Source organism: the organism of the source record quoted next, unplaced genomic scaffold, assembly GCF_019419815.1.
Source record: "Pyrus x bretschneideri cultivar Hongxiangsu unplaced genomic scaffold, Pyrus_bretschneideri_v1 Contig21, whole genome shotgun sequence".
In the NCBI taxonomy this organism is placed as follows: Eukaryota; Viridiplantae; Streptophyta; class Magnoliopsida; order Rosales; family Rosaceae; genus Pyrus; species Pyrus x bretschneideri.
Genome location: NW_025999513.1, coordinates 2,136,673 through 2,148,939, shown reverse-complemented (window position 1 = coordinate 2,148,939; position 12,267 = coordinate 2,136,673). Strand labels below are relative to the sequence as shown.

The 12,267-nt window shown below is 39.9% G+C and overlaps 2 protein-coding genes across 2 annotated transcripts; both read right to left on the bottom strand.

Annotated features, from left to right (window-relative positions):
* Nucleotides 1-2,432: 2,432 nt before the first annotated feature.
* LOC103940572 (U-box domain-containing protein 43-like) lies at nt 2,433-7,481 on the bottom strand. The gene is made up of 3 exons (XM_009350717.3): nt 4,883-7,481; nt 4,357-4,678; nt 2,433-4,080 (listed from the first exon to the last, which is right to left on the bottom strand). The coding sequence occupies exons 1-3, from the start codon at nt 6,110-6,112 to the stop codon at nt 2,585-2,587; spliced, it is 3,048 nt and encodes a 1,015-aa protein (XP_009348992.2). The 5' UTR covers nt 6,113-7,481; the 3' UTR covers nt 2,433-2,584.
* On the bottom strand, nt 7,394-8,191 carry LOC103940573. Its single transcript, XM_009350718.3, has 2 exons — nt 7,921-8,191; nt 7,394-7,599 (listed from the first exon to the last, which is right to left on the bottom strand). Exons 1-2 carry the CDS (start codon nt 8,047-8,049, stop codon nt 7,498-7,500), a joined length of 231 nt encoding a protein of 76 aa, XP_009348993.1. The 5' UTR covers nt 8,050-8,191; the 3' UTR covers nt 7,394-7,497.
* Nucleotides 8,192-12,267: the final 4,076 nt, after the last annotated feature.

Below are 12,267 nucleotides of genomic sequence, written 5' to 3'. Positions count from 1 at the left end.
AAAATGCAAGTGCTCAGGTAATGTCAAATCAATGTCATGTAATCTGTCAGCTGTAGTCACCTAACGTGACCTGTACGGTTGAATCTAGAGCTCAAATCTCCATCTCACTAGCTATACTTGGACAAGAGTCGGAACCATCTAAAGTGGTCTGTACGACAGGACTGGGTGTAATATAAGTACGCTCAAGTGCTACGATCACGTGAAGACTGAGCGAATAATCCCGGGTCACCTACGAGTTGGAACCACCTAAAGTGGTCTGTACAACAAGACTGTGCACCTAACTTGGATCCAAGATGAGCGTGTGGTGCAGGAGGTGAACATCACGTGAAGGACTGTGCCCAACTCTGGGCGGGAGCACTAACACCGAGGGTGCAGGTTATGAGCTCTCTATGTATCTCAAATCACTACTGAACGTAAATATAAATCATACTTACCTGGCACTTACCTGTGCGTCCACAGCACCAGTACACATATATATATACAACTAATAATGCGTAAATAAATGGCAGACAATAAACATGGCATATAAACGAATAAACGTTTTAAATCAATTTCTGGGAAAAACATGAGTATATAGGTATATACGGAAAACCAAAAGACCACTCACTGGTATGTGGAAGGGTCGTAACCCTCTTGCCTCGAGTGACCGCGCTCGTCCTCGGGATAGGTCTCACCTATATGCGAAACAACTATAAAAACGTTAATTTTAAAACACATAACCAACATCACGAAATAACTTCTCATACATAGCTCAAATGGGGTGTATGAATACACCAACGTGATCTACTCAACCTCAGGAACATCCCCATATTTTTAGAAAAAATTTCCACCATCGAACACGCCGACCACGCGCAGGCACGTGCCTAGCACACTGACGGCGTCAGTTAACGCCGTCAGGAATATTCCGTTAACTTTAACGGATTCCGTTAACTTTAACGGATTCCGTTAACGCCGTTAGGAATATTCCGTCCAAACTGACGGAATATTCCGTCATCTTCTCCGGCGAGGCTCCGGCGCCGGAAAATCGTGAAAACTTCAAATCTTCATATCTTCTTCGTTTTTCAACCAAATTTCACAAAATTGGTACCAAAATGAAGCTTACAACAAGAGGAACAAATCCATACCACTTTCAAGTGCTAAAACACACGGAATCTCGCCGGGAAAACACTACCAACTCCGGCCAACCTTGAATCTCACGATCCCGACGTCCAAAACCTTCAAACGAACCACCCCGAGCCTCCTAAGGACCTCACCAAGCTTCCTACAAGCTTGAAATTCCCAAAAACACAAGAATTAACGTGTGCATGAACAGTGACAAAATCGGGGTATCCCGAGTTCGACGTAAAAATGAAGGTATCCTTACCTGAAATGGGTATGGTTGAACTTCTACGGACCTCACGAGCATGAATATATATTTGTTTCCTCGATCTGTGAAGATTTGAAGGGTTTTGGGGTATGTCCTGGGATAGGAAATGGGGGAGAGAAAGGGCTCGGGACAGGGTGCAGGGCAGGGAAAGGGTGAGGGAAAATATGGGAGAGTGTGTGTGTGGTCCACAACCTGCCAACAACAAACCAAAAACAACCACACAACCAAAAATCATATTAAGGGCAAAATCGTCATTTCACCCCTACGGTTCGAAAATTCCGGAACGGGCTGTCACATTTGATATATATATATATATATATATAAATGATTAAAAGATCACTAATTCAATTGTCTTCTAACAAAAATGATTTTTAAATGATGGTTAATACGTTAATGACAACTGAGGTTCACCTAGAAAATGAACACAAGTGTTAATGTTAGTCATCTTATCCCAATTGCCACTTGCATACGACTAAAACATGTCACAAAATCCCTTTCTTGGTAGCTTTTAAAAAGCGACAGAAGTATAATAGAATTTAATTTTCTAGAATATTTGAAGTTTCTTTCTTATCTTGTCAACTTGTAAGTATAATGAAATAAGTGACAAAAAAATGTATAATGAAATAATATATTACTAATTTTTTTCTTTGAACTTTAAGTTTAGATGTAAATAATGGAATTTCTGGCCACGTTAAGTTTTCATACAACTGCAAGGAACACTTGTAGCTTAAAAAGTAAGAACATTTATCCACACTCAAACAAAGAAATTCTGCAAGAACATACCTTTTGGAAAGTAAAAAATTGTAGCCAATTGACCCCTTTTACCGTCAAATTTCCCCTTTGACCCCTTAGGCCACGTTTGATAAGATTATTTTCGTTTGGCTAGCCTAACCTTAGAATAATTCACGGAAGTTAGAGATCTTTTGCAGAAAGCTAAAACTTCGACGTTGTCCAAAATTTTTACTCATCCAAAGCAAGATTAAAAAGCCACTTAGACTTAGTACCATGGTCTAAGTGAGAGGCCTTAAATTTGATGAGAGTAAAACAACTAAAAAAAAAGGGTCAATTCCAAGAGAAAATCTAATCACTGAATAGTATGATAAATATTTTTGCTAGTGACAATTGCTGCACTAAATTTTCCAACACAATCCTTGTATATTCACAAACAGAGTTGAAGTACATTTGTTCTTCTGATCTGATAACCAAAACTTGTTAGCCTTACATCAGTCCCGGAGTAAAAGAAGTTGATGATTTCGAATAACGTTCAAGGAGTAACAAAACCCTGGCAGCCTTCCTCCTATGGCGACCATCCTCATGGATGTTCGTGCTAGTTAGACCAGCAAGACTTAATCTAGCTGCTGATCCATACACATCAACCATTTCCTTTGACATGAAAACCTTTTCGAGGAGACTCAACGCGTCTTCTTGTAGAGAATCTGTTCCCCAAGACAAGATCTCCAACATCGGCTTTATGGCATCAGCCTCATGCAAGACGCTGGCTCCTCTTTGAGGAGAGGCTTCGACAACCAATGTCGAAAGAGTTTGAATTGCTTCAATGGCAGTTTCATACACCTCTCCCGATAACAGCCTAACCAAGTCAGGCAAAGCTTTTGCTTCCAAAAGACAGAATGTGGAAGTCACAGTGCAGATACCACCGTGCGCTGAGCATAGTGGAGCGTTCGATGGCTTGAAACAGGACCAGCAGCCCGAGGGTTTGGAGACAATGGTGAGCTTTGGAGTGCTTGTGGAAAGATTACCAATCAGAGCTGCAGCTCTTGCCCTTGCAGTAACTGAGCTGGACCTGAGAAAGTTTACGAGCAAAGGGTATGCTCCTCCTTCAACCAGTGTACGCTGTGATTCCAGGTTTGTGGGATCCGTAAACCTGAAAAGAGCACCTAGAGCATTTTCTTTTGCCTTCAAAGTCCCTGTTCTTAAAATGTTTATAAGCACAGTATGTCCGTCCAGTTCGATTAACTTCATAGTTAGTGATCTTTCCGATTTTGGTAGGTTCGCCAATAATCCAGCAGCAGCCATCTGTGCATCATCCTTGTCATCATTCTCAAGGAATCCCACTAAAGCCTCCAGCCTTCTTGGCCTGAGAAGGTATTCCACAACCCCCTCAGTCTCGTGCTGCGAGAAGAGGAAAAGCAAATTTATGGCAATCTCCCGAATCTCCGAGTCAGAGTCATCAAGGAGTGGAAGGACTAGAGACATGGCATTAGGAGTGAGAACAGCCATTTTAACCAGCCCCGCATCAAACTTGCAGATTCCAAGAAGTGAGCGCAAGGCAGGTCTTCTAACATTGTAGGCCAAGTTATGATTTTGTTGTAATGCAGTCAAATTGGTGACAATTGGCCCTAACTCTAGTTGGCACCCGTTTTCATCGACAAAGAATTTGGCCCCATCAGTGTCAGATGTAAATTTTTCCAGGATTTCATAACATTTAACAACAATGATTGCTCGCACATGCGGAGTGAACACTAGCTTTAGAACAAGACTTACCCCACCAGAAGCAGCAATCAGTTCTTTGTTGGCACTGCAACCTGATAATTCAGCCAGGGCGGATAAGGACAATAGTTTTGATTCAATGTTTCCAGACACCATTTCGAGCAAAGGAGGTATAATCCCTTCCTCACCAAGGAGCTTCAAATTTGAGTCTACCAATTCCATGTTAACAAGTGTTCTCACCATTGATACCCTTGAAGTTTCCGGCCCTGAAAATTTTATGAGTAATCTATCGTTAAAATTAAAATAGGCAAATCAGAAAATATGTTTATCACATAGCATTTAATGCTACGAGCATTGGATGGCCTAAATTCACCGGACCACACTAAAGCAATAATCCAAACCAATCCAGGTCATCCAGTGCTCGTAGCATGGAAGAATTTTTCTTTATTACATCCCTCTTTTCATTTTTTGTTATGTGAATGAAGGAATAGAATGTATAAAAACAATATGTTATGCAGGTTCTAGGAAATGAATCGTCTTACCTTCAACTATGCGATCAACAAGTGGCTTATACCAGCCAGATTTAGCTGCACAAGAAATGTTTTCCTCATCTATGTCGAAAAGATTCAGCAAGATTTTCTCTGCAATCTCAGCTGACTCCCTCACATTACCCTTTAAAAGGGTGTAAACAAGGAAAAGAATTGTACTGCATTGTTGAGAGAGTTTCCTGCATACAGACACATTCCAACCAGTTCTGTCTTGCAACAATTCATATAGCAACTCAATTGCAGCCTTTGAGATGCTTGAGTCGCGCCCTAAGCAGGGAACGATGTGATCCCACCCCTGGGATTCAACCACTTTCTCCTAAAAGAATTGATTGAAAAAAGATTTAGAATATACTTCAAAAATCCGAAATAATAGATTATATACTTTAAAAATCCGAACAGAGGGAGGATAAATTAAATGAATTAAAGGAAGGGCATTCGATTTCTACCATTCTTTCTTCTTTTCAGTTTTCACTTCCTTTAGTTGTTTTCCATATTTGAAAGGAGTATCAAAGATGCTTACCTTGTTTCTTGCATGCCCTCCGACAATATCCTTTAAGGTGATCAAAATCCTCCTTTTCAAATCTCTGTCGTGAGAGTTTCCAAGTATAGAGATTATAATGTCGGTGAGCCCTTCAATGGTGAGCCAGTCCTTGTTAATAGAACTCTCTGTCATAAGATCTTGCATTTGGCTTAAGGCCCCTAATATTGACGTCTCAAGGCCCGATAACAACTTTTCCTTGGCAGTTCGAATCTTGAGACAATAATTTAGCTCTCTCCACTCTTCTATTGATTGTCTCAGTGGGATGTTACACCTCCAGGAAGTATCTTGAAGAACCTCATGAGTTTCGGGGTCTGTTCTCTCACCACTTTCAAACCAAGATATGATTGCAGCTCTCTCACATGTAGTACCGGTGCAAAGACTGACTGGTTCAGCCATCACAGTTTTTGTAATACAGCATATAAAAGGCTTAAGTGGTGGAATATATTCTTCGCTCGAGTCATATCTCTGTATGGCCTGCACGCGTTGGTTGTATTGTTTCTTGACCTCTTCATAATCCCTTGCAGCATCAGCTCGAGAAAGCAGCTCAATAACCTGATCTAAGAAGAAAACTTCAGCTCTTTCTTTCCTGTTGGCAGCTTCTTCTTTCTCCTTTCTGAAATCTGCAAGCTCTTTGCTTATCTCTGAGGGCTCTAAAGGCACCCCAACTGCCATCGCTATTTCTGCAAGCATATCGTTTGCAAATCCTTGGTCAAGTGTCTGATCATCAAGACCTTGTTTTAGCTTGTCGAAAACTTGGAGCTGAGACTGTGAGGCCTCAATTTCCACTCTCTGCATTTCATTCTGTAACCTATCCACCTGATCAGATATCCCCAATAAGACATCGGTGTTTGCAACGGACAGAGCAGCCAAAGACCTTCCAATATCCCTAGTAACGTCTTGTACCTCCTTGACAATGTGCCGGCACTTGACAAGCAGGTAGAAACGTGCTCGGTTTTTATACTTGTCAACCAGATTATTTGCCCTTTTAACATCTGCTTCGAGGGACTCCAAAGCAAGCCGGGCAGCTTGAGAATCATTCAATTCTTGACGCTGTAGTTCTTTCAAGACCGATCCAATGTCAAGCAAGTGCTTCGAAAGGGCCTTGAAACTCTCCTTGTCAAAAAGATCTTTCGCGGCGTTAGCTGTTTTAATGACCTGGTTTGTTAGCACGGCCAAGATGGTACCAATAGGTATAAGCTCCAATGCCATGGTAATATTCTGTGCCAAAGGATGCTTTATTCCAACAGAAAGACGATCTCCTGTAAGATGAAGGCTACAACTACTGAAGCATACTTCTCCTGACCACCGATCCAACTGACCCAGAAGATGAATTTGGTTTCAAACAACGGCTCCCAGCTTCTTTTGTCTCTCAGATTGTGGCCGCTAAACATAGAAAATGGCAAAAGTGCTCCAGTTGTGCTCCAAAAGTGCAGTGCATCATTATATTTACACTTGTGCTCCAGTTGGAAAATGGCAATATTGCTGCAGGGAACAAGACTTTAGACAAGTCAAGCCTTCTTTCTCTTGCTCTTGTATTTTTTCCGGGAAATTTGTATTTACTGGTAAACCACGCATCATGGAAAATTCCACCTACTGAGGACGGTTGCACAAAAAGTCGTTGATTTTATGACATTAATTATTACTGATGTGATAAAAAGGTGTGACAAAAATGTAAATTTACGTATTTATAAAGTCGAGTTTATATCTCGGTTAGTTAAGAGAATTCGCTTGTATACTCAAAATACTAAATTCGAGTCCCTTCTCCTCTAATCGCTTGCATGGAATAAAAAAAATAAAAAAATAAAAAATAAAAAAATAAAAAAACATTTCGTCTATCAGTGGACCAAAGACATTTTCTGCGATGGCCAGCGGTCCGGCGGAATTTCGATTCATGGGTTGGCTGTGGCCAAGAATCCAAAAGCCCAAATCCAACCAGGATGATGAGGATATCTCGGGATATTTTCTTAGGAATTTTTGTTACAGCATCTGCAACTGCCTTCTTGGTGGCCGTCCGGCAAATAGACGTCCCGAGGAATTAGCTTCTCAACTATCACAACTCTTGGATGACCCAAGGATCGGCTCCCAATGGCTGGTAATTTACATCAAATCCCAAATTACAGGTCGGAGAAAGGTTTTCTCAGGGATTCATACAACTCTGAACAAAAGGCATTTCGAATGAAAGATGGAACAACAATGGCTCGAGTTTGCAAGTCCACAAAAACGATTAATCTCAATCGACCATTAAAGCACAGAATCAACAGTAAACACGAGAACTTCAACCATCCGAAACTACATTCAAGCTTAACCTAATCAAAGTTAGCAGTACACGGTGATACTTCGAAGATACGATAGCAAGCAAACGATGGCAAGAAGTAGTGGTTCCATTCAAGCTCTTGTTGTGGAATCATCACATTCATATTTTACAAACAGCGGAGACGCACGCCATCGCCAAAACTAGAGGCCATACTTGTATTCCAAGAGCTAATCCACTTACTAACCACTCAGCATTGCCATTATTTAAACCGAAATCCAAACAAGAACATAGCATTTTCTGTACAGCAGCAAAGCACTTAAGTACCAAAGCACTTAAAGCCTCAACGGGCAGCCTTCTTCCGAGCTAGCTCTCGTGCCATCTCCCTCATTTCCTCCGGTGATGGAGGTCTCGGTGCCTCTGGTGGATACACTACATACGAATGCTGAAGACCAAAACACAACAGCTTAAGTCATAATTAAATCCATTTATGATTACCTCTCAACTATGCTTAATCCCACTGAAACATACTTATATTATAAACCCACATCAGATTTCAGCAAACTTCTCACTAATCATCATGCAATGCCAGATTTCTTATCACCTCAACTTTGAATCCTTCAATTTAATCACACTAAAACACTATAACCAATAAACCCAACTCAGATTTCAATCAAATCTTGCCGGTATCTCATTTCTTTCTTTCATTTTTTTCAATTTATATATTGAAGAAAAACTAATACAATTTCAATGAGAGAGAGATTACATTGCCCATGAATCTCTGGAGATTCTTAGAGTTGTTGGCGAAGGTGTACATAAGAACGACGGGGATGGCGACGTACAGCCCAAATTTTCCGATCTCCAGAATTCCCTTTGATGTTCCCACATTCGACATGTTCCCTCTTCAATCAGACGAATCGAACTTCACCTCTTTCACTCGCTCAAGTCTGAATCTTCTGCTCACAAACCCTAGAAAAATGATCGACCTTCTCAACTCAGAGAGATTTAATCACCTCATTGAATTGGATACGTGGACTGTTTCCGGGTGCTTGAGTGTCCGTGACATTGGGCCGGGCTATTTAATCTCCTCATTTCTATGAGCTTTGCTTACCGAATTAAAATAATAATGGGTAATATTTCATTCATTTCCAGCCCATTACCTCTAACCAAACAAGGGCCCATATGCCAGTCTCATAACCTGGATCCCAATAATCTCTCCCACAATATTTCCCTCATGTTATAAATAGGCAAAAGTTAGAGAGATAACTTTGTTAGGAACATGAGCGAAGCAGGTGTAAAATATCACACTCTAACTTTAGTAGCTATAACACAAAGATAGCAAATAAAGAGAGGCAGGGATCCTGATATTATTTCTTTGATTCCTTCTTTCGCAATGTACATTTTAATAACACACAGAGTGCTCTATTTACAAAGCAACTCCCGTGACAACCATCCAAACAAAAATTATTACATTTTGAAAGTATCACACAACCATTATTCCCATGTCTCCATTACTTTGTGTGGGCATTCATTATTCATCCACTAATTTTGTAACACTTCCCCTTAGATGCCCACATATCAACATCAGTTGCCTTGTTAAAACCTTGCTGAGAAAAACCCAGTGGGAAAAAACCATAGCGAAGGAAAAAGAGTACAACTTTAACTGGATTGTTGATATAGTGTTAAGTATGATTATGTTGTCTCATTAAAACCTTGATTGGAAAAACCCAGTGGACAACATGCATGTATCATGGATGCTCCCCCTGATATGTATCTCCCCCTGATTCCGCATTCTTCAAATTTAGCTGATTGGTAAGCTGACGTAATCCGATACTCTGCACTAGCTTCTGAAATGTGCACTTTAGTAGAGATTAGGTGAACAGGTCTGCCAGATTTTCATTAGAACGGATTTGTCTGACTTCAATAACTTTAACCTTCTAAAGCTCATGTGCACTGAAAAACTTTGGAGATATGTGTTTAGTCTTATCACCCTTGATGAATCCTTCCTTCATTTGGGCAACACAGGCTGCATTATCTTCATGGATGACAGTTGGAGTGTCTATCTTTGAAGTTAAACCACATGAATTCCAGAAATGATGGATCATTGATCTTAACCAAGAACATTCACAATTGCTTCATTTAAAGCAAGTATTTCTAAGTGATTTGAAGATGTAGCAACTAATGTTTGCTTTGTTGAGCGCCATGAGATTGTTGTATCTCTATTAGTGAACACATATCCAATTTATGAGCGAGCTTTATGCAGATCAGAGAGAAAACCAGCATCTACATATCCAACAAGGATCTAGTCATTTGTGGATTTCTCTAAGTAGAAGAGACCCATATATGTTGTCCTATGAAGGTATCGCCAAACATCTATGACTCATTTCCAATGACGAATTGTTGGAGCAGAGCTATACCTTACTAACAAGTTAACTGAAAAAGCTATATCTAATCTAATACATTGTGCTAAATACAATAAAGCACCTATTGCACTCAGATATGGTACTTCTAGACCAAGGACCATTTCATCATCTTCTTTTGGACGAAAAGGATCTTTCTTAATGTCCAAAGAACGAACGACCATTGGCATGCTGAGTGGATAAGCTTTGTCCATGCCAAATTGCTTCAGGATTTTTTCAATGTAAACTGATTGGTGGACCAAAATTCTATTGGCACAATGTTCGATCTGCAGCCCGAAACAATATTTTGTTTGCCCAAGGTCTTTTATTTCAAATTCTCTTTTTAGATATTCAACAGTTTTGTTGAGCTCTTCAGGGATTCCAACTAGGTTCATATCATCGACATATACTGCCACTATAGCAAATCCAGAATTGGATTTCTTAATGAACACATAAGGGCAAATGACACTATTGGTATATCTTGCTTTGATCAAATACTCACTAAGATGATTATACCACATTCGTCCAGATTATTTCAGCCCATACAATGATCGCCTTAATTTGATTGAGAGCATACCTCGTGGTTTGTTAGTTGTTTTAGGCAACTTAAGTCCTTATGGGACATTCATGTATATGTTAGTATCTAATTCTTCATATAGATACGCAGTGAAGACATCCATAAGTCGCATGTCAAGTTTTTTGAAACCACTAAACTTATTAAGTAATGGAACGTAATTGCGTCTATTACAAGAGAGTATGTCTCCTCATAATCAATTTCAGGTCTTTGTGAAAAGTATTGTGCAACGAGTCGTGCTTTATATCTTGTAATCTAGTTTTTCTTATTAGCGGTGCAAAACCCTACAAGAAACCTCAATTACTGTCGGATTTTTGGTAAAAATCCAACATCAAATCATGCAATGTCGGATAGGGGAACCGACACCGTTGCCAGCGTCACGAAAAGGGTATTGACGTCGGTTAGTCCCCTTAATCCGCCACCAAGAAGCAAAGTAATATAAAATAAAAAAGGAACAACAACGTCGCTTAAAAGTGACATAAAACCTTACGTCGGTTAGAAGCGACATTAAATTATGATATTATGGTGGTTCTAACTGACATCAAGTTACAACTAAACAATTAAAATAATAACCTATTGTCGGCCCTAACCGACACCACAAACCATTAATATGAAAAATAAAATAAAAGTTTGTCTCAGTTCCTCCGTCGACAACCTTCACTACTATTTCTAGCCGCTACTCAGTTCCTCATCCTCCATTTCATGCTACCCACTGAACAACATATTTTTTGTCTTGATTCCGGAACGACATTGAGTGAGATCATCGTTGCTTGATGGAACCAAAAAGATCCTCATATGAATGCTTAGGGGCAACAGGCCACGAAACTATCTCCACAACCTTGTAAGACACTTCAGGATTCAGTAAAGGTTTCTAGAGATGCTACCTTCCGAGAGAGTGTCTTACCAAGAGGGATCGTAGACAACATTAAGTTAAATCAGCTCGGGTTTTCATACTTAACAAGATTAAATGGTGAGAGTTCTCAAAATGTGACGAGGTGTTACCTCTAGCTCCATTACAAGATTTCCGATTGGAGGGTCATTTCTCAACCCATCGGGCCTTATAATCGTGTAGTTTATACCAAACTTCCTAATACTCATTTGTAACCCACGAGATTTACATCAGGCAAAGTTTGGACTACCGGTCCAAAAACACTTCGCCTTTCCAAGGAATTTAATTCTGCTTGGATTCCATCTTTCCACTTAGGCCAATCTTGTCTCTATTTGCATTTATCAACAAGGCGGGGCTCAATATCATCACTTAATATGATTTCAGTGGCTACTGCGAATGCAAACATGTCATCAATGATTATTTCATTATGATCCCACAATTCATTAGTACATGCATAATTTATGGAGATTTCTTTGCTTTCCATGTACCTCTGTCTTTTCAGGGACATGTGTCTCATCAATGACATTTTCTTTTTCTTAAAGTACAAAATCATGAATTGTGGATTTGTCATTCATTCTCTCTTCCTGAATGATTTCATTTGAATTGTGGAGAGAATTGTTACTTATGTGGTTATTGAAACTAGGGGTTTCAATCCTATTCTTCAGCATATTGGTTAGATATCAATACCATCTAATGGTCATCGAAGCTAGTGTGGCCAATGCGTCAGTGAAATAATTTTTCATCCTCCACAAATAACTGAAGGTAATATGTCTGAACTTTAGGCAGATACCTTCGATGGTATGGAAGTCTTTAAAGATATCTCATAAGCAACTGAACTAACCTATAAGCAGCCAAAACAAAGGAAAGATCGCTAGCATCCTCTAGCTGGGAACTTATGTGAAAGAGGAGAGCAAACAAGAAAATTCGAGTTAGGTGGTCATAATGAAGTACGTTAAGAAATGTAAGTGATCACTAGGTAGCTCTTTTGCTTTATATGGATCGCGGGCATGGCACAATTCTTCTTAGAAGAGGGTTAGTTTGCCCAGTGACTAATACTACCATAATGTACTCCTACCTTTAGCTTCGGCAACCAAAGTCAAGCATATATACAACGATCTTCATGGCCGCTAAGAATGTCCATTAAAAGAAGTAGGCCGATGGGGCCATTTTTCAAGCACAAATAGGACAATAGTGAAGCGGGTGCACAAAGAATGAATGAATGGCTACCTGAATTGAACTCGGCAGTGGAAG